The sequence below is a fragment of the Castor canadensis genome, chromosome 17 (assembly GCF_047511655.1).
Source record: "Castor canadensis chromosome 17, mCasCan1.hap1v2, whole genome shotgun sequence".
Taxonomy (NCBI): domain Eukaryota; kingdom Metazoa; phylum Chordata; class Mammalia; order Rodentia; family Castoridae; genus Castor; species Castor canadensis.
Window position 1 is genome coordinate 6283623 of NC_133402.1, and position 20580 is coordinate 6304202.

General features: G+C 40.1%; 1 protein-coding gene across 31 annotated transcripts in view; it reads left to right on the forward strand.

Annotated features, from left to right (window-relative positions):
• The window catches only part of Rbfox1 (RNA binding fox-1 homolog 1), a 1956039-nt gene extending 1936565 nt beyond the window's left edge, over positions 1–19474 (forward strand). For 15 of the 31 annotated variants that reach the window (XM_074060407.1, XM_074060396.1, XM_074060397.1 and 12 more), the window contains 3 exons: positions 3195–3247; positions 15163–15238; positions 15608–16731. In XM_074060407.1, the coding sequence (XP_073916508.1) occupies positions 3195–3247; positions 15163–15238; positions 15608–15755 (277 nt within the window). In that variant the 3' untranslated portion in view covers positions 15756–16731. The other 16 variants (XM_074060400.1, XM_074060408.1, XM_074060405.1 and 13 more) reach the window with 3 other exon arrangements.
• The last annotated feature ends 1106 nt before the right edge of the window (positions 19475–20580 follow it).

The following is a 20580-nucleotide window of genomic DNA, read 5'->3' on the forward strand; positions in this document are numbered from 1 at the left end:
CACAACCCAGCGCAAAGGGGGCCCCTCCATTAAAACTTTCTCGACCTCTCCCTGTGAATCAAAGAACAACTAAGGTAACAGCCATTCAACTAGACAAGTAATTCTCAAACTTAGCTGCACATGAGAATTACCTGGAAATTACCATTGTTTGCAATCCATTCTCAGAGATTCTCATTTACTTGGCCTTTGGCATAGCCTTGTCTCCAGAATTTTTAGATAGTTACCAGATGCTCATAATGTACAACCCAGGTTGAGAAATAGTCAGACTTTGTTATCATCAACTGACTTCATTGCTAAAAGTCAGGTGGTATTTGAAACTTAAACCCTGAGTCATAATTGACAGTGAAGGGCAGGCCAGGGTTAGTGTAAGGACAAAGACCTTGATACCAGGCCTCCTTTCTCCTACTCAGAAGTGGCCTCACAATCCAGAGCACACCTGCAATGCACTCTTCATTAAACTTTTCTTGAACTTGTTTGGAAGTAGTGAACTTTTCGGTTACATCATTAATCTTTGATCATTATATCTCTGGACATTTGGAGTAAATGGTTTCATGGGAGATTCATAGATAATTCACTTAGGGGCCATCTCAATAGAGCGTTTGTCTTAAAGTTCAAGAGAAATAAAACTGTACATAAAATAGCATAGCATAGACACTAACACGAAGCCTCCCCCTTATAATTCTAATATGGTTCTGTTTCACTGTTATATGGGCTGTTCTCCCCAGTCCCTTCTTCCACAGAACTTTCTTATTGATCACACTCCCCATCAATTGATAAAAAGCATAGTTTAGAGGGTGGGATGGCCACCCATACTAACTTCATGGAATTAATGAATTCTGTAGAAAGGTACTTTTCTGACATTTTAATGGTGATCATCCTAAAATATAATGGGATTGTGTAAATTTAAAAATAAAACAGTACAAAATTGATGCATACCAATAGCTACCATTTTAAAAACCTCCTTGGAACTCATTTTGGTATTTCTGTGGAGTTCATGGTATATTTTAATTCTCATGATTGATGACTCTGTTTTACTCCATAGAAATCACCTAAGCAAAGTCTTTTGAAAAGCGAGTTATCACAGGGGAGGTGATCCCATTTGTTCAGAAACTTCCCCAGAAATCATAAGAACATTGTGGGATAGGCCCAGCTACTCAGGAGACTGAGGGAGGAGGATTGCTTAAGCCCAGGAATTTGAGTCCAGATCAGGCAACTTTGAGACCCATCTCAAAAGAAGACACCATGGGGGGAGGGAGGATCAAAATACCTAGGTTACCAAAGGTGAAGGGGATCAGGAAAAGGAAGGAAGGAAGGAACAAATGAACAAAGGAACAAAAGAAGGAAGGAGAGAGAAAAACATGTTCATTTTTAAAAGTTAATGCATAGTTTCAAATAGATTACTATGAAGTATGCCATCACACTGTATAAAATTATTGAGAAGTCAAAAAAAGGGTCTGATCTCTCTGTAATAATACTTGTAGGTTACATTTGAAAGGTGTGTGTTCATTCAATCACCATTTTAAATCTGCGTCATTCATCTACAAATAGCTTTCTGTGTGCTTAACACCCTGGAAAGTTCCATGGGAACCATACAGAAATGAAACACAAGCTAGCAGTCTCTACTTGAACTAAAGAATATAAATTGCACAGAACCACCTATTTATTCTATCCCCACCCCAATATATATGTGAACGCTCATTCTGAAGACCTCGCCCTTTGGTTAAACCTGGTTGCTTTGTTTGGTTATGGTAGGGATCTTGCAAGCATTCTGCAGATAGAGGCCCTTCTAAGTGCTTGTTTGGTGCACCCTGAGAATATTACACATGTTAGGGGTGCCAGTCTTACTGTTTTCTTTAAGTACGTTGAAGATGGGTAAGTCAAAACACATATTTCACCAAAACATTTCCTTCATTTTCAGGGACTTTAATTTGAGTGTTCCTCAAACCTAGGGTAGCTGAAGCCAGACAATCCTGAGGTTCCAAAAATCTGTGTCAGAGCAAAAAGATAGTAAAAATCCAAGGAAGGTAACATTTATTTTTTTAAGAGAGGTAATAAATGAATTTAGTTTTGACTTTTGATAAGTAGAAGAATCACTATTCTCAGAGTGTGTATAATTTTGTTTAGATTTTATTGGTGCAAAAGCAGCTAGAATGTTAAGTTGATGCTAAATTGTAGGGAGTATTCAGATGATAGCTGGATTTATAGCCCAGGGTTTACTTCTTGCAGCAGTAAAACTTTCTTAAGATGTTTTAAGAAATGCTCAATCACTAAATATTTTCTAAACCATTGGAACAAAACCAATCATAATAAGACCAAAATGTGTTTATCTTGGTTCTTAATTTATATGCATAGTAAAATCTAACAAATGAGAATCCAACATATATCTCCTGATACTTTTAAGGCATTCAGGACCTTTGTCAATCTCACTGGACCATTATAATCTGCCTGGCATAGATATTCTTATTTCTAGGGAAATTAGCAGTACCTATGAATTAGAACACATTACATCATGGAATTGTCCCATTTGGAAACATCTTAAGAGAATTTTATCATTTTTCTGAATTTACTAAATCAAACTAAAACAGTGTGTTCCTTTTTTATTTTCTTTCCAATATTGCATCATTGAGAATAATTTAGCAAAAGAGGGTTCATTTTAATGGATGAGTTCTCTTGCCTTCTTCATATAGCCAGCCAAGTTTGGTATGAAAATTATTATCCATAACCCAATGCCATGTAACATTCTCTTCTTTAAAAAGTACTTTTTGGATAGCATATTGTATAATAAAGTCTGGAATTTTATGTTATTTCTAGCTAGTTGTAGATTCTCTTTTCCCTAAGGATAGCCTATTTTTTAGTTGTAAATCTCCTTTTAGCATAAAAATCCATGATTATTCTGACCTTAGAAACATATCCTGGCATGATGTTTTGGTCACACATAGCATTAATATTCTCATGCAAAAGCTTGTACATGGTCCATACTCTGACATGTTCATGATTTTGTTTAAGAGGTCCCGCATGCCTGTCTCCCCATCTTTCTAAGCTCTCCAAGTCCAAGGTACATCAGCACACGCCCTTGCCACATGCATTCAGATGCAGCCCCCTTCCCTCCCCTCCTCTGTGCACATGGAACCAATTGGCAGAGAGCACATTTCCTCCTACGTGAGCAGTATTGTGAATTTTATCTTCTCTTCCAGAAATCAGTTCGTCTTCGTTGCAACAGATGAAATTTCTTGTAACACCTCTGCAGGTAACAGACATTGCTACTTCTTGATGCATCCATCCGAATCTCAATATCCTTTTTTTTTTTTTTCCCCTTCTTCACGTGCTGCAGTTGGTCACTCTAGATAGTTGGAAAAAAAAAAAAAAAGACCATATGCCTTTGGAGTATAACTGAAGCCTTTAGGCTCTGCTGTATAAAAAGACATTAGGCATTTTGCTAGCTCTGATGTTTTTATTTCTGATTTTAATAATACATGGTCCAAAAAAATAAATAAGACTCTGTTGAGCAAATTCACAATAAAACCTCATGGCATGATCAGTATTCTTATGGTAAAATACTGATCAAGGAAGATTAAAGACATAGACAAGTGACTTTCATGTTTTTTTGACATATGATACCTGGGTTCACAGAGATTGAAATGTGAATTATTTGGGATCTTTATAGAATAATATGAGCCCTAAAAGTCTGCATCTGTAAAGTCAGAGGCTTTAGTATCTACAATTATCTCTATCTTATAAGAAGAGGATTGTCATTCTGTCAGCTAAAGATCCTATGTTTCCTTTCCTTCAAAACATATCTCGAGTAGCAGGACTTAGACAAAGGTTTTTTGATTTTTGAAGCCAGGACATTGGCAAATTTAAATTACATAGTTGCATGATTTGTCCATCAAAATAATGCCTGTCTTTTTGCTTTGATGTGGTTCAAAGTAATTAAATTTGGACTTTTATTAGCATGGACTTACTTGATTAAATGTCAAGATAGGTGAGTGCCTCAATACAAGATTTTTCTCTTTTTACTTATTATTCATCTTAGGATTTTAAGACCTAAATTATAAGCAAAATAATTAGTAGGAGATTTTGCCAATGTGTTGCTTTTGGCCAACAAGTGAGGTTGTAACAGCTCATCCATATGGCCCAGTATGCCATGACCTTCAAAAGCATATATGAAACTCGATCTTACAAATAGGCACTCACTGGTACCAGTCACCTTTTACCAATGGAGCAGTAAAGAAAGGCTGATTTGCTATGTTTCACTCCCTACAGTCTTTGTTGGGAAGGAATGAAAGGAAGGACAGAGCCAGGAACATGTGTGCAGGGCCACTCAAAGCTCTACCTTAGTGACATTGATGTAGTCAGACTAAGCATTTTTAGTGGTTTCAAATCTGACCCCGTGAGTCTAGAGACATGCATGCTCATTTTCTGCAGCAACTGCTCACTCTACTTATATAAAACCCCTTTGATAATGACCCTAACTGTTTCCTTCCTGCATCTCTAGCCTCAGATAGCTCTGCTTCTCCTCCCTATGAAAGGTGGTAACCACCTTCACACTCCACTAATGCCTAATCGTTGAAGACCGATTGCTAATTGCATTGCTGAGAATGACTGTGGAAGGTTCCTGGGATGCAAAAAATAGCTTAACATTTCCAGAGCCTTCAGAGCATGCAGTACAGAGGAAGAGATTGAGATGGGAGGAGAATCTCAATCTCATTCCCTCCCTCAATGATTACTGGTTTAAAATGTTAACTAGGTATACTTTGTGCACTCTTTGGCATTTCATTGGTTCTACCTTCCCTGTTAAGCCCTGTACATGTCCAGGTGTGTCTTAGGTTGTATTCTGACATCATAGCTCAAACACTGAAAAATTAAAACATAAAAGGTAGATATTGATTTCACCCATGATGTAACAACCCTGCTGTGTCAGCAAGCAATCCACACGCAACATTCCCCAAGGAAGCAATAAAGAAAGATTGCATGAGTCTGGCAAGGGGTTCTTCTTATCATATCTAACTTAGCATGGCTATTGAGTAAATTCTTAATGATTTGCTATGGATCACATTTTCAAGTTGAGAGAGATATCCTTGTTCCTTGGGTGGCTATATTAATGATATCTTGTATGCTTCATAAGATCCCATTTGAACTTGGAATTTTGATTCAAGCATGAAAATGGAGACACCCATATAAATCAAATGTCAGATTATCTTGCAGCCAGTCCACCCCCCTGATAGAGTAAAAATGAAAAATCAGAACTGCACTGAAATAAATGTCTTTTAGGGCAACAGCCCCTACATACTGGGAAAAATAAGCACACCCACATTCTACATGGCACAGTTGTCAGTGTTCATACCTCCTTATGCAAAGAGGTACTGCCAAGGGCAGGTCTACTGCATCCTGGAGTCTGTGGGATATCAAGATTTGACAAAAAGCAAGTTCTCTTTTGAAGTGGAGGAAGACCTCATCGAGCTGGGCTGGGGATTGGCTCAGTGGTAGAGCACTTGTCTTTCATGTGGAAGGTTCTGGCTTTGATTCTCAGGACCAAGGAAGAGAGGGGAAGGAATGGCGGAAGGAAAGGAAGATGCTTAAAATCTCAGGTTCTCAGTTTATCGGGTTTGATGGATTTTATAACCAAAATTCTTAAAAAGATGTGCTCTTGTTGGTTGCTGCAAATGGCAGAAGTGGTATGGTAGCTAGACTTAGTTTTGACTGTAGCTTAGTGTAGAGATGATGAGATTAAAATTGTTACAGTGTAGCAATAGCAGCACTTCAGGATTTTTCTTTAAATTCCTGGAAGCAAAGCAATGCTTTTCATTGGAGTCTTTTGCAACAGATGCCAAAATATCAATTCCAGAGCCCTGCCCGACTGTGTGTGTGTGTGTGTGTGTGTATATACGCATGTGTGCAAAGGGATAGGTGTAAGCTGGGGCTCCCACCAACAGCAAGGTTTGCCTACTCCATCATACCAGGACCCATCATTTTGGCACAAGGAGCCACCCTGAGAACATAGCTCCAGTTCTTGCTGAACAGGAGACACAGCTAGGTGGGACAAGGGTAGGCACCTATGAAAAGGCTTAATCATTGAACACATCTTCAAAACCAGTTGAAACTGTCCCACATATGGCAGGTCAGCCAACAGTTTCCTGAATAATTCTCCAGCAAGTTCACAGGCACAGGGGAAAGAGAGTATGACCACTGTTCCTTTCATTTTATCCATTCTCCCAACCTGCACACACATGCACACGCACACACACACACACACACCTGCAAAAACTTCCAGATACTATTTAGATGCAATGTCCAAATGGGCATTCCAATAATTGATCCTTCACCAGGATCTCCCCTACTACATTTGGGTGATTTGCTTAGTCAACAAAATTGTTATGCAGCAAATTGTTTGGGGGCTAATTTGTCTGTGTGAGAGAAAGTGTGATGTGTGTTGTACTGTGGGAAGTACTAGGTACTAAGGGAGCATCTAAGCAAAAGAGCTTTGTAGAAATAATAATCACATTTATTGTGAGCTTATGGTGTACTGTCATTGTTCTGAGTTTGCTGCATGCAATAACAATAAAATGCCCCTATAAAAATAAAATGTCTTTATTAGTTTACTTGTGAAAATTAAGGTTATCTAGCTCTGAATTAGCTTAAGTAGGAAAAGACAGTTTTTTTTAAAAGAAACGTAGTCAAATTTTAGAGGAGTGGATGAAAATTACCTATAGAACTTATTGCCAAAGCACAACCTATTTTATCCTCCACTTCCCTCCCCCAATTCTGATTCCTGAATCTGGAAAGGGAGCCTCAAAATTTACATTTTGAGTTCTCCAGCTAATTCCATAGAAGTGCCCAGAGCATGCCTGAGGAAAGACTAGCTGACCAGTTGGAAATCCTTTCTATCCAATGGTAAGGAGACCACCTTACCTGGATATCCTGGAGTACCCCTCTCCAATATCGTGACCTCAAACCTATGGGACTGACTGTTGAGCCCTGGAAATGTGACTAGACCACCTTTCCATGAGCTATATGTGTGAAATATACATTGGATCTCAAAACTTAGTATCAAAACTTAGGTAGACCAGATATACTGACTTGCCACTGTAATCCCAGGTACTCAGGAGTCAGTGATCAGGAGGATTACAGTTTGAGGCCAGCCTGGGCAAAATCTTAGCAAGACCACATCTCAACAACTAGCTGGACACGGTGGCACACACCTGTCATCCCAGCTACACAGGAAGCATAAATAGGTGGATCAAAGTCCAGTACAGCCCCAAGGCATAAATGTAAGACCCTATCCCAAAAATAATTAAAGCAAAAAGGCTGAAGACATGGCTTAAGTGTTAGAGTACCTGCCTAGGAAATGTGGGGCCCTGAATTCAACCCCTAATACCACCAAAAAAGAGTTGGTAAACTATTTGATAATTATGTGTGACATACATATCAAAGTGATAATAGCCTGACTATATTGTGATAATAATATGAAAATGAATATTGCCTGTTTGTTTTTTTAATGTGGCTACTATAAAATTTAAAATGATGTGTGGGACTCACATTTGTAGCATTCTATGGGCCAGAAGTTCTAGAACCACATTTTCATTCATTTGACAGGTCCTGACTCTGTGTGTGCGTGTGTGTGTGTGTGTGTGTGTGTGTGTGTGTGTGTGTGTGTACACGCGCCTTGGTAGGATATTCCTTGGAGTTCATAGCCCAGAACCTATTTATTTCTCAACTTGCCTGTTACCACTCAAATCTTTGATCTGCTTTTACAGAATATATGGGATGCCAGGACACAGGACTTCCATGTGATCCCAACTCAGGGGTAGCTCTGACAGGTACTCTAGGGACTCCACTGTTGTGTTTAGTGACCCACGTACAAGAGAAAGAGGTGGCCACTGCACAAATACCTGGCACTTATTTAATTACTAACTACTGGTAACCTGCAGCCCTCATCTTACCCTCACTACAGTCTTGTGGTCAGGATACACCATTAATATTTCCATGCGTGAATGGAGATTAGCTCAGAACAGGAGAACTTTCAGAGTCATTTAGCAATGGCAGATTTGACTCTTGGAATTCTGAGCTTCAGCAGTCCTTACCTACTGCTCAGCCCTGCTTCTTTGCAGGGCTATTACAGATCTCATGAAAGATATTAACACCTTTGTGATCCCCATGTGGAATAAACTGCAGTTGGAATGCTGTGATGGTTTCAAAGCACAAGGGAAAATTCCTAGTGATGTTGGGAGAGCAGTAGCTGACACAGAGAAAGTGAAACAGGATTTCTAAGAGGAGATAGCTTTGACTTGGCAATGAAGAAAGTAGGTCTATGACTCCTTTACTGGAGAAGGAATTCCAGAGTGGATGAAATGCATGTCCAATGTAGAATTTATGTTTGTTCAAGTTCCTGAGAAGCTAGTACTCTGCTCTGATGAATCCAGAATCAAAATTCTTACTTCCTCTCTGTTTCATTGGGATTTAGATTAGATGAGGTTTTGAACTGCATTAAGAGGACACAGAAAAAACAATGCCATCTCATCTGCCATGGTATCCAGTCTGATTCTTTTAGATGCTATAGGTGTGAGATTTTTGTGTGCATTTACATATGCACAGTTGTGTGACAGGTGCCGATGTACACCAATTCTATAGTTCCCATGTAGAAGCTAAAGAACTCAGAAGATACCTCCCTTCCTGCATCAAAATATGAGGTAGGGTGGGATGAGGCTGAAAGATGTGCTAAGGGATTTCTGAAGGTGATCACTTTAAAGCAAAGCTAAGGAAGTGAACCGCAATAGAACTCAGAAATACCACAGCCTATAGAGATGGCCTCATGTAGAGATGAATGCAGCCAGTTGTGTGCTTTCTAGAAGTTTAGCTGCCATTTGGAATTGTTTTCCAAATGCTTTGAATGATGGGACTGGCTTGGTTCTTCTAACTTAGGTATCTCGGGCAGATTTTAGAATACAAGGGGTTGTTGGCCCCTTCTCCCCCTCATTCTAGAAATGTTTAAATCACTAGAACATCAATACAGTAGTCATAGAGGAATGTCTCCCTACAGAAAGCAGTCCCTAAGTTGAACTGATCACCTGAAATCCAGGCTTCCACAGGAGAGTGTGCAGAAGTATCCCTTAGCTAAACAACTGCTCTCCAAATTGTTAGCCAGCACCTTCAGGCAGTCCTCATCTGAATGCTTTCAGGAATGCCTTTTTACTTCCAGTTGAAGCAATCCAGGATAGGTATGACCTTTGGTCTTGGGAATTCTTTCAAATCATACTGTAGGGATGAAGCAAGTCAATTGGCACCAATTTCTTTGCATGAAGGATGGAAAGTAATCATGGTCCCTGGGAGGCTTGCTCAAATCTTGGCCATTTTACTCCCAATGTTTTCTAAAACCAGTGTACAGTATATTACCCCAGGCTTTAAAGCCTGAGAGTGTAGACTCTGAGATTTGAAAATGAAGGGTTTTCTCTTATGGGTGTCTGGTACATGTTTATTTGCAGGAGGGTAAGAGAATGATTATTCATTTCAGAAATACACCTGCATGTTCCAAATCAAGAAATTGAAAGACCCACATTCTAGGCTTACATTTCTTCCTTCTTTGAAATAAGGGTTTTTTCTCCATTCTGAGCTCACTGAAATCCCACAAACCAAGGGGTCCTATTATGATCTGTAGTCACAAAATTGCCTAGGAATTTGTCTGAAGCCCTCTGCCATTTCAGGAGGACCATGAGGTCTTATCCATTCTGTTGCATTTTTATTCAATGATGAGTATGGAATGGTTGAATTAAAAAGTATAATTGCCCATAACATTCATGCTGGCAAATGGACTGACTTGTGATTGGCTCATGAAGGAAGTAGCATTATAACTTGAGGAGGGCTGAAAGGACCTGGAAGCCCACACGCCTTCCATTCACCTCTTCCAACAACTATCAGCCACTGGAAGTTGCTGACAGCAGAGTATCTCACCCAAAAATGAAGATGACCTGGTATGGAACATGTGCTCCCAATGCATTCACTCTGGATGGGGGAATGGCACAACTCACCAGTGTGTTCTACCACCAACAATGCACACCAAAAGGTCTTCTTTAGGTTTCATTTGATTTTCATTTGGATAGGTCCTCAGCACTCACAAAATAAGAGTGATGAAATGGAAGGAATATCTGGATGAGATGGGAACCACTTTTTGTAGGGTGCAATTGAGCTTCTGCTGTCTCCCTTCTCACTGAGTACCACAGGCAGCTCTGAACAGAGTTGGCACAAAGTCCTCAGCTGACCCTTAGAGGAAAGTGAAGCCGTAGGTAATCCATGGCTCTCCAAATGGCAGCACGTTAGAGCCACTGGGCCATGGTATACTCTGTGATTAGCGTAATTTGCATAGATTTGTTTTCCAAAATGCTTTACAGGCTGTAGCCCCTAATGGCACTCCAGAGACTAGGGACACTCAGTGATCCTCAGGAAGCCATCCAATTTTGAATGCACACTCTGGAGTCATTCTCTGTGTGGGAGGGACACAAGCTTGTGTGCCTTATTACTGCCATTGGACTATTTAGGACATCTATACCACCTGGGAGGGGTGAGAATACCCATCTTTCTGCCCTATGGGGATTCTCCAGCTATCTCTAGGACAGGAGACATAGGGAGGAAATGTTAATGGAATAATCAAATGCCCTTAATTGAAATATGTAGTGAAATTCATTACACTGATCTTACTATACCCTTGTAAGAAGATCATGTGTTGATTAAAACTCTGGTGTGGGGGAGCACCAACACAGGCTATTGTATTTCATTAGCATCCAGCTTTTCTCAAGTATGTTTTGAAAATATTAAGTAGTATTTATATTTCTCAGAAATCTGGGCAGGAGTGAGTGACTAGCTTGTGAAATTCCATGTGAAAATCTTGTATCATCATAATTCCTATATCCTGCATGAACGGCTTTAGTCTGTCTGGTTTCTTTTTGTGCACTTTATCTAAACTTGTCAGGGCTCTGTCAGATCTGTACCATTTGTAAGTGGGGAAGATGAAACTCAGAGAGACAATTGCCCTTGTTGGGAAACAAGGATGTCGTAGAGGCAGATATCCAACCTGAACTTTCTTGCCCCCATGTCTCGGCTCTCCCTGTGGCTTTGGGTTGCGTCATGGTTTTAACTTGTTGGTAAGGTTGAAAAAAAAAAAAAAAGATGAGGCCTGAGGGTGATCAAAAGAGGTGACATAGGATCTGATACTGAAAAGATTGAAAAGTAGCACTCAAGCAGAAGATGAGCAAAGTATCCATGTGCTAAGAAAAGATTGGATTTGCATGTACCCAGGACTATTAATGAGGCCTGTATGCCTATGCTGGAGGGGCACAGTAAGCATGGGTTAGAGGAGAGAAAGGTAAGGATTGAAAGAGGGACAGAGGAAACTCATGCAAGTTTGGATACTATTCTAGGATCCATGGAAAACCATTGGAGGGTTTTAAATAGAGGAATGACAGGGTTTGATTTATATCAATTTGTATTTCATTTGAGAAATGGATGGATGGATCAAAGTATTGACAGATAGATTGATTTGACATATTTGGTAGATAAAAATGTAGACGGCTGTTGGTTTAAAGGCACAAGAATTGGACACAGGTTATTGACTTGCATATATTAGGGTAATGTATATATTTGTATACATTAGGTATATGATGTGTATGGAGTGCAGTAGACATTTAATATTTCATCCAAAATTGATGATGGGTGGGAATTGGAGGCAGAGAGAGCTTCATGGTCTGACTGCCTGTTTTCTGCTTTGGCCAGGGACTGTAGTATAGAAGATGACAGCATCACAGGTCAGATCCTAATATGGCAGTCAGGAGACATTTCCCCATCACTCCTGTTGAGATCCCGGGGAATTGCTGTTCTCTCTTTGGGCTGTGCTTAGCCAGCTCTGAGGACATCAGGTTGCTGATGAGCCTGGCATATCTCCTGAAAAAGTAATGCTCAGGTCCACATCTTCCCTAATAACCTTGCGTCTAAATTGTAGTGTCACACAAGGGCGTGTTTAGAAATTAGCATTTGAAAAGAAGCCTCCTTGCTTTCAGTTTGAGCTGACATGGTCGCTTTTCCTCTGTGGAAATGAAATTTATTAATCATAATAAAACCATCGTATTCTGAAGGTAGAGGTCACCCTGAGGAGAAAAGAAGCTGTTCATTTGTGAGGAACAGTTCAGTACTGCTGTATTTTCTTCTGCCTTGGAAGGGAATACTGCCAAATTGTTACCTTGGGTTTTCAGCAAAGATTGAAGCTATGCCCAGTGTTAGAGTTCCAAAAAGGATCTACTAGTAAATACTTCAGTAGAAAAAGGTGGGAGCTATGTTTTCATTCAGACTGTCAATCTGCTGTCCCCTAAAAGGTGGTCATTTTGCCATAGTGAAACCATTTCCTAAATTCAAAAACTTAATTGTTCTGAATTTGCATCTTCACTCTCATTTTGAAGGAAGGCCCTGACATGCTATCACTTTACACAGTCCCCAATATTTTCAGTCTGCCTTTGTAGCTTATGTTCTGTTCTTGAAACATAATCTGTTGGATGAAAAGTGCATTAAAAGTAATCTTATTAATAGGTCTCTCTCTAGACTAATAACAGGCTATTTTCTCATGAAATGGAGATCAATACCAAACTTATATAGCATTTTCTCTTACCCCTCTTAGCATCTTTTTTCTAGTTTAGTGGTTTGAGGTCCAAGTCTCTGGAGTGACCTCCATGAATGTATAATTTCTTTAAAAAATTCATCCTTCTTGTTTTAACACACCTTCTGCCATGACCTTGCATCTACTTTTTCCTCACAGAGAGAAGGAGAATTTCTGATGAAAGGCTTTTTTGGTGGGTAAAAGGACAGTACCATGTCCCAATGAATGGAAAGCAAGAGGGAGCAGAGGCCTTATTTTCACTGGCAGGTGCACTACAAAAAACCACCATCTGGGTTAGTTGAGCTTAGGATCTGCAACAGGCAACAAAGGCTTAGAAGTTAGGACATGCCCAAGGTCAACTCAGTAGTATCCATGTTTTTCCACCTAGGGTGTAACTTGGAGTCTAATGCTTAGAAGGTTGACCCAGCTTCCCTCACTTCCCCGTGCTATATAGTATGAACAACTAAGTCAGACCTACCTGATAGCTGCTCATCCATCTTGAGAGCAAGTATTTTGTAAAGGCAGGACTCGAAGCCGAATCTTCTTTTCCCAGCTCTTGGCTCACTAAATTGTCTGTTTTTAAGCACCATGAGAAAAAAATTTGGAAGGAAAATGTGGGAAAGATAGAGAAGGAAAGGAATAAGGTACACACAAATTGGACGTCAAGGATTTGGAGGTGAGCTTAAGGTTGTTTGTGCAGACAAATTAATTCTTCCTGTCCTGTTTCTTAATTTAAAAAAAGAGGCTGTGTGCTGGTGGCTCAAGTCTGTAATCCTAGCTACTTGGGAGGTTGAGATTGGGAGAATCATGGTTCAAGGTCAGCCTAAGCAAATAGTTCATGAGACCCAATCTCCAAGATAACCAGAGCAAAATAAGCTGGAAGCATGGCTGAAGTGGTAGGCACCTGCCTTGCAAGCGTGATGCCCTGAGTTTAAACCCCAGACGTACCAAAAGAAAAAAAAAAAAAAGAAGTTGTTGAAAACCCACAGACACCATTCAGTGGCTGGTGCATTCATACCCCAGTGGCTATGAGTGTTGGTAGCTAATGGAATGCAGCCCTTGCTCTCTGAGAAATGGTTCTCTGCCAGAGGGAGCCACTTCAATTTGGCTGTGAATCCCCCACACCACAGGGAAGCCTCCAGCTAATGTTTTCCTTACATGGGCATCAAAATGCCAAACCCACTTGTCTCCAGGTGGAACAAACTCCAGCATGCCACTCATAGGATTAGATTAAAGTCAGTGTCCAGCTCCATCTTTTTTCTCTTTTTTCTCTTTGCTCTGACCTGTCTGCCTTTTCTCTCCTCCTCTTGAGAACACTAGCTCCGTAAATCACTTGCAGAAGATTCTCCATATCAGGGTTGGCTTCCAGGGAACCTAACCTCAGATTGCGTCTTAGCTTTGATTAGTACTCAAATCTCACTGTTCAAACTATCTCCAGAAAGATAAGTCGTGGCAGGTCAAAAGAGGGTATGTGATACTGTGGAACAAGCATGAAATTGCCCTAAAATAATCAGTGGTGAGCTCTGATTCTGTCTAGCTATGTCACCTACAGTGAATGTTGTAAACTGTCTGAACTGAAGCAGTGTTTCATTCCAGACAGTGAACACCCAGTGCCTGGGATTTCCCTCCCTCGTCCATTTTTTCTTCTATAACTATAATGATGGAGGGAGAAAGATGGTAAAGGGAGACAGAAAACCTCAAAAGATGAGGAAGTGCTGTTAAGGTGTATTGTTTCAAATCCTTCTCTTCCCACAATCTGGCCAAGGATGGACAAGATAAAAGTTCTAGTATTTGATAAAAATCCACCCAGGCTCTGTTTCCTGAGTTGGAGTCACAGACCCTTCAAGGTGTTCCCCTCAGAGATATTGGCTCGTCCTTTCTAAGGTGTTCAACACTAACTACACAGACAAGTTTTTGTTTACCCTTTCTGATCTCCCCTATCTCGTTTGATTGATGGCACCTAAGGCAGGAGAAAAAGCAACCTTTTTAGAGTGTTAATATGCCCTCCTGGGGCACCAGCCTCCTTATGTCCACTCTGTCCAGTTGTTTCTTCTTGCTTGCCTCTAGGGAAACCTCTAAAGAAGCTATGTCAGCCATGTAGAAATGGTTTTATCGGGAGAGGGGATGTGTATATATGCACATCTTATGGTACATAATGAGTCAACAACATTTATGTGATAGTAGTACTGTAAAATTATACCACCTCATGACCTCACGGTCACCTTGGTCTGTGTAAGTGCAGTCTGTGATGCTTAAGGACAAAACCACCTAAGGATGCATTTCTCAGAACATACCCCCATCAGTAAGAAGCATATGACTGTCGATGTTGAGCACATTAAATACAATCAACTCTGTCAAATGAACCAAAGAACGCACTGTGCACAGTTTTCTCATGCCATGCGGCAGAGTGGAAGGCGTTGCTTGTTTTATTTAGGATGAGTAGGACCCCGCCACACTGTCTTGGTATTTTGTACTCTGTGATTGGCATTATTACACTTGTAACTGCAAGTCTTCTGCTTCCCTTTCAGTTACGGACGAGTTTATGCTGCCGACCCCTACCACCACACACTTGCTCCAGCCCCCACCTACGGCGTTGGTGCCGTGGTGAGTATTGCTTCTTCCTTGTCCTCTCTTCTTCCTGCTGCCCTTCCCTTCCCCCAGCTGGGCCTTAGTATGGGTTGATGGTTGACATCCTCTCACTTTCCCTTAATTGAATTTGTCTCTTGTGCTAACAGCAGCTAAAATGCCACATTAATCCTCCTAGTAAACTTGATAAATGTCTTAATTTCTTGGCAATGTTGTGCATGTAAGTTATTATATTTCTAATTTTGCAAGTCTCACCTAGCGGAGCACTTACCTTAATGGAATAATTAGTCATTTTGATAATTAAATCCATCACTAACAGAATGCAGTGTCAATGCAGAACTTTTTTTTTCTTTTTTTTTTTCCCTCCCTTGCTGCTCATTCACATAGCCCCAAGGTTCCAGCCCCAGCACAGACTTCAGAGGAGCTAAGCTGCACACTTCCAGGCCTCTGCTGTCAGGCAGCTGAGAATCTGACTGCCTCTCCTCCCCTTTTACAATTCATGTTTAAAGTCATAGTCGCCCAGGAGAGAAAATAGAGAGAGGGACACACTTTGTCTGTGTGCCTAGTACATAAGAAAGTAGAAGGAATCAGCTGGGTTTGGGGGTTGTCTTGTTTTTGGGGGGCTCTGGGTTTTTGTTTTGGGAAGGGTAAAGGGGAGGGCAAAAATGGGAGATGAGGGTGGGGTGAATTTGCCTGTATTTGTTCAAACTTCTATGCACTAAACCTCTGAGTCCAGTAAGACGTGCCCATCACGTGAGAGCGTATGCAATCGTGACAAAGCTTTGGCATGCAGTTTTCTGCTTGGATCAAGAATATCAGTCCTTAGCCTAAAAATAAACCCCATAGGCATTCACTGGAATCGCCAATATCTTTAGATGACCAGATAATACCCAGGACCTTGGTCATAGAAACTTAACCAACCAGGATTTGGAAACCTATTGTTTTGCACAAAGCATAATTTCATCCAGCAATGCATCTGTACTGCCCCTCTCTCAAGGACAGATTCCACCCAGTTGCTGAGCCAAGTCTTTGATTTTCGTCTTGATTCAGCATTCAACAACTCTCCTTCCTCACCTAGTCCACATGAGTAAAGTGCGGGAAAGGAGAGTCGAATCCCTACATTCAATAAATCCTCTAGAGTCAATCTTGAGTGTACACTGAGCTTTCCCTAAGGGAACACAGTATTAATTAATCCACCCCATCAAGGAAACAAACCAATAAAACGAGACAGAGCAAATCTTCAATTGTCCAGTTGGTATCAGAGTCCTGCTCGTAGTTAACAGGACTGGCTGACAACTTGGTCTTACAGGGATTTTCCTTTGTAAAGGGTTTTAGGGGAAAGGTCAGGGCTGGCACCATCTTTATTTAGCTCTCTAAGAATGCCCTGGGATGGGTAGGGGGTAGCTTCCATTTTGGTTGGTTTTCAGTGTCTGTTTTTTCACATTAGTCTTTTTGATGATGCACATGTTGCAAAAGGAAAATGTAAAAAACGCACCCCTCAAATTGCTTTGTTTCAGAATGCTTTTGCACCCTTGACTGATGCCAAGACTAGGAGCCATGCTGATGATGTGGGTCTCGTTCTTTCTTCATTGCAGGCTAGTATATACCGAGGGGGATACAACCGTTTTGCTCCATACTAAATGAGAAAAACCATTAAAAACCAAACAAGCAAAACCTTCCAATGTGGGGAGAAAGGAAGGTTCCCGAGGCCTGAGTATTGCAGTACATGCAGTAGAGTATCACTTTAGCAACTCTAAAAAATAAAAAAAAAGAGGAAACAAATTACATTTTTTATCTTATACCTCAGATATTTTGTTCTGTGTATTTTAATATTGTGGGTCTTTCATTTCTGAAGGTTCTGTAGTTTGGTTGCCGGCTGTAGGATTTTTTTGTGGTTGATCTAGAAAGACACTAGATATGAATTAAAAAAAAAAACCTGGTTTAGGGCCATATCCAGAGTGCTATATTATGTAAATGAATTATATATGCTGACTATGAAGCTTCTGGGGTTAAGCTGTCTGGGAAGAGTGTAAGTGACTTAGTAGTCATTCTTTTCTGCATCTGCATTATTTTATTTTGTGAAAGGGGAGGTCGGGGATGGGGGGGAGCCTATGGGATTGGGACTGGGGTTTAACAAAAGAAGAAAAATATAGTAACTGAGAATCTAAACGACCCACTGCACCAATCATATATAATGGTTCTAAGTTACTCATTGCCAGTTCAAGCCAAAGGTTATATGGTAAGGGGCTGCTCCTAGCAGTAGTATCCACTGGAGTCCAAGTTGGATGAAGCTGTATAAACCTACCCTTTAAACCATTCCACCCGGCAGTATTCAGCTTCTTAACCAGCTGCTAGTTATTTAGGCAAAAACTACTAGTTAGGCCATCAACAAGCATTCTTTTTATATTTCTTCCAGTATAATAAATTATTGATATCATTGCTGACTTTTATATTATGGGAGGGAAAAATAACATTAATAAAAAGGTGATAAAAAGCACTGTTTCTATTTTTTTCTTTTTTTCCAAAAAAAGAAAGTAATAAAAACTTAAATTCTTTGTACCAGTTAAAAAATGTATAAAATTTACATCTGTGCAGTGGAGTTGTTAAGTTCTAGAAACAGTCCATGAAGCTTTAGTTTTAGCTTAGTAGAACAACTATTAGAGACAGACGTATAATTTTTATGGAATTACATGATAATCATATTCAGATTTATAGACGCATTTTACAAGTATTGCAATCATTGAGTAGAGATAATCATGGTATTTTCATCAGCGTGGTACTTTTTGAAACTTGAGTACGTTGTGTGAGCAATCTGCAATTTTTCAGTCCGTGAGAGCCTGCCCTTCCACCTCTCCCCCATTCCCCAGGACTATCTTAAATCAATATTTTTAGTTCTATCTCCAAGGCCCAGGACACTTGTCAGAAGGAAGCAAAAAAAGTAGATCCACCCTCTTCATCCCTATAGAACAAAATCCCCCGATCCTTTCTGGGATGTAGGGCCAGAGTGACACAGCCGAAAAATTGCAGTTTGTCTATACTTCTTCTGTTTGAACTCTTCCCATGTTGTCCTGTTTACAAGTTAACTTAAGTTGGGGTATCTGTCACAGGTCTTCCTGTTTTTGTATTTAAATTTAAAAAATTAGCAGCAAGCTGTCCCCCCAAGTAGTTTTGCTGCCATACTTAATAAGTCCTCGTGTGCAGTGCAAGCCCAAAAGCACGCACTTTAGTAAGTTATCAACTCACGCTATGAACCTGCCAATCCGCTGTAACAACTCTGCTTTAAAAACAAAACCAAACAAAACTTTAAAAAAAAAAAAAACAGTGTTTGTGACCCAGCTTTCTCTTGTCATCCTTTGTGCATGCTGTAAGATCAGTTGGATATTAAAACCATCAATAAAGTTTCACAAGATTTGAAAACAAAGTTTCTGTACCTTCGATGTCTAAGAGATGATAGTAATCTTGGAACAAGAAACAAGGGGGGAGGGGGGAAGGCTGAGAGAAAAATAAAAAGCATAGAAGTTGTTCATTGTTGGTGGGAAGGGGAGGGGCCAGGATGTGTTTTCTAGCATAACTGAGTTGTCCTCATTCCCCCACCTAGAAAACAATGTGGTGATGGTGGGTGCCTAGCAGATGTTATTCAAGGGAACCGTTTATTACAATGCTATGACATGCGACCTCAGAAGGGATAAAGACAGTAGGATCAGGGGCTGTGGAACATAGCATAGATGTCTCCCAATTGCCCCCGCTTTCAAAATCCAGAATTTGTATTGTGTTTGAAATCATGAACATAAGAATTTTTACTGTGTTGGTTAAAGTAAAACTTCATTTGCAGTTTTGATTTTCATCAATGAGCTGTACTTTCCCCTACGATTGTATGTAGTTTAATAAAATCATTTAGAGTAAACGGGTACCAACGGATGTTACAGATCCTTTCGTCTAGGCGCTCTGCCAAGATGTCAGTCATTTTAAAATGTATGTCAGAGACGTAAACAAACATTTTGGATTTTTTTAAATGGTATTTATTTGGAATGTTTTCATTTATCTAAATAACTATTGCTATTATGAATTATGGAAAAAAGATTAATATGTGTGGCATATAGTGACTTCTTAACACACACATCATGCAATCTGCAAACCCACAAAATGTGCATATCCGTCTTTAGAAATTAGTGTTTATATCACTTACAGTGGTTTGTGAATAAAGAAAACTGGTTTGTAATATCAAAAAATAAAAGCTTAGTCTGAAAAGGTACACCTGAGTTGGCGTTCTGTTTCTTCTAATTCTGTGACTGTCCATAGAGGGAGAGTGATTATCCATATGTAGTATTTGTGCCCACCAGAGTTTCAGGTGGCTGGGTGCCGGCCAAGCGTGTTATAGGAAGCTTTGGTCAGAAGTAGAAGAAAGCATAGACTGCTTGTCTGGGTCCAAGCTCTTCCTTTCCTTATTCACATGTCCAAAGAAGTCAGTAGAACCATGACAGATGTTTAAGAAATACACTTGAAACTCACCAAGCCTAAGCTATTCCCCCAGCACCAAAATGTCACTCTTCAGTTTAAAACAAAACACCATCACACTGTGCATTTCAAATGAAACATCTGTTCAGCTTATTATTACAAATTGTTGGGAAGGGGCCTTGGATGTGGATGATGAAAAATAGTAAGTGTTAAGAGTTTATGTGTACCTAGTGTTTACTATGAGCCAAGCAACTTGTATTCCTTATTTCACGTAACCATTTCAGAATCCCACCAGGGTCAAACTACCTACCTTAGTTGCTTAATCCTGCCCCATTTAATATCTCACTTGTTCTTTCAAGCTGGAAATACACGTAAAGGTTAAAAAAACAAAAAAGATGTGAGGATCTGAGTTTACATCTAGATTCTGTCACTTGCTGGGTACAAGTTAAACCAAAGCACTGTACCTCAGTCTCCTCACCCATAGTTCAGGGTTATAAAAATACATGCCCCATAATATTGCAATGTGGAGTAAATAAAGCAATCCAGGTAAAGTGCTTACAGCCACACTTCGGAAAATATTAAGCTGTTATTAGAGGTGAAGCAATAGTGGCACAATCAGGGGACTTAAGCCAAGATCACAAAGAGAGCCAATGGCCAGGCTGAAGTGTCCTTAATTGACAGGAAACTTTCTCACCAGATTGATGAGAGCTTTAGAGAAGAAACGTTTTATCCTTCGTGCTCTGCAGACCTTTGTTTTCTTATCATCTTTCCATACCAAGGATTGTCTTAATGTGGATTATGACATTTCAACCATATGCAATGGTCTCTTCTCTGTAAACTCCTTATATATAGGACTGTATGTATGCAGATACCGTACCTGTACTAATCTATATAGATAGGTTAAG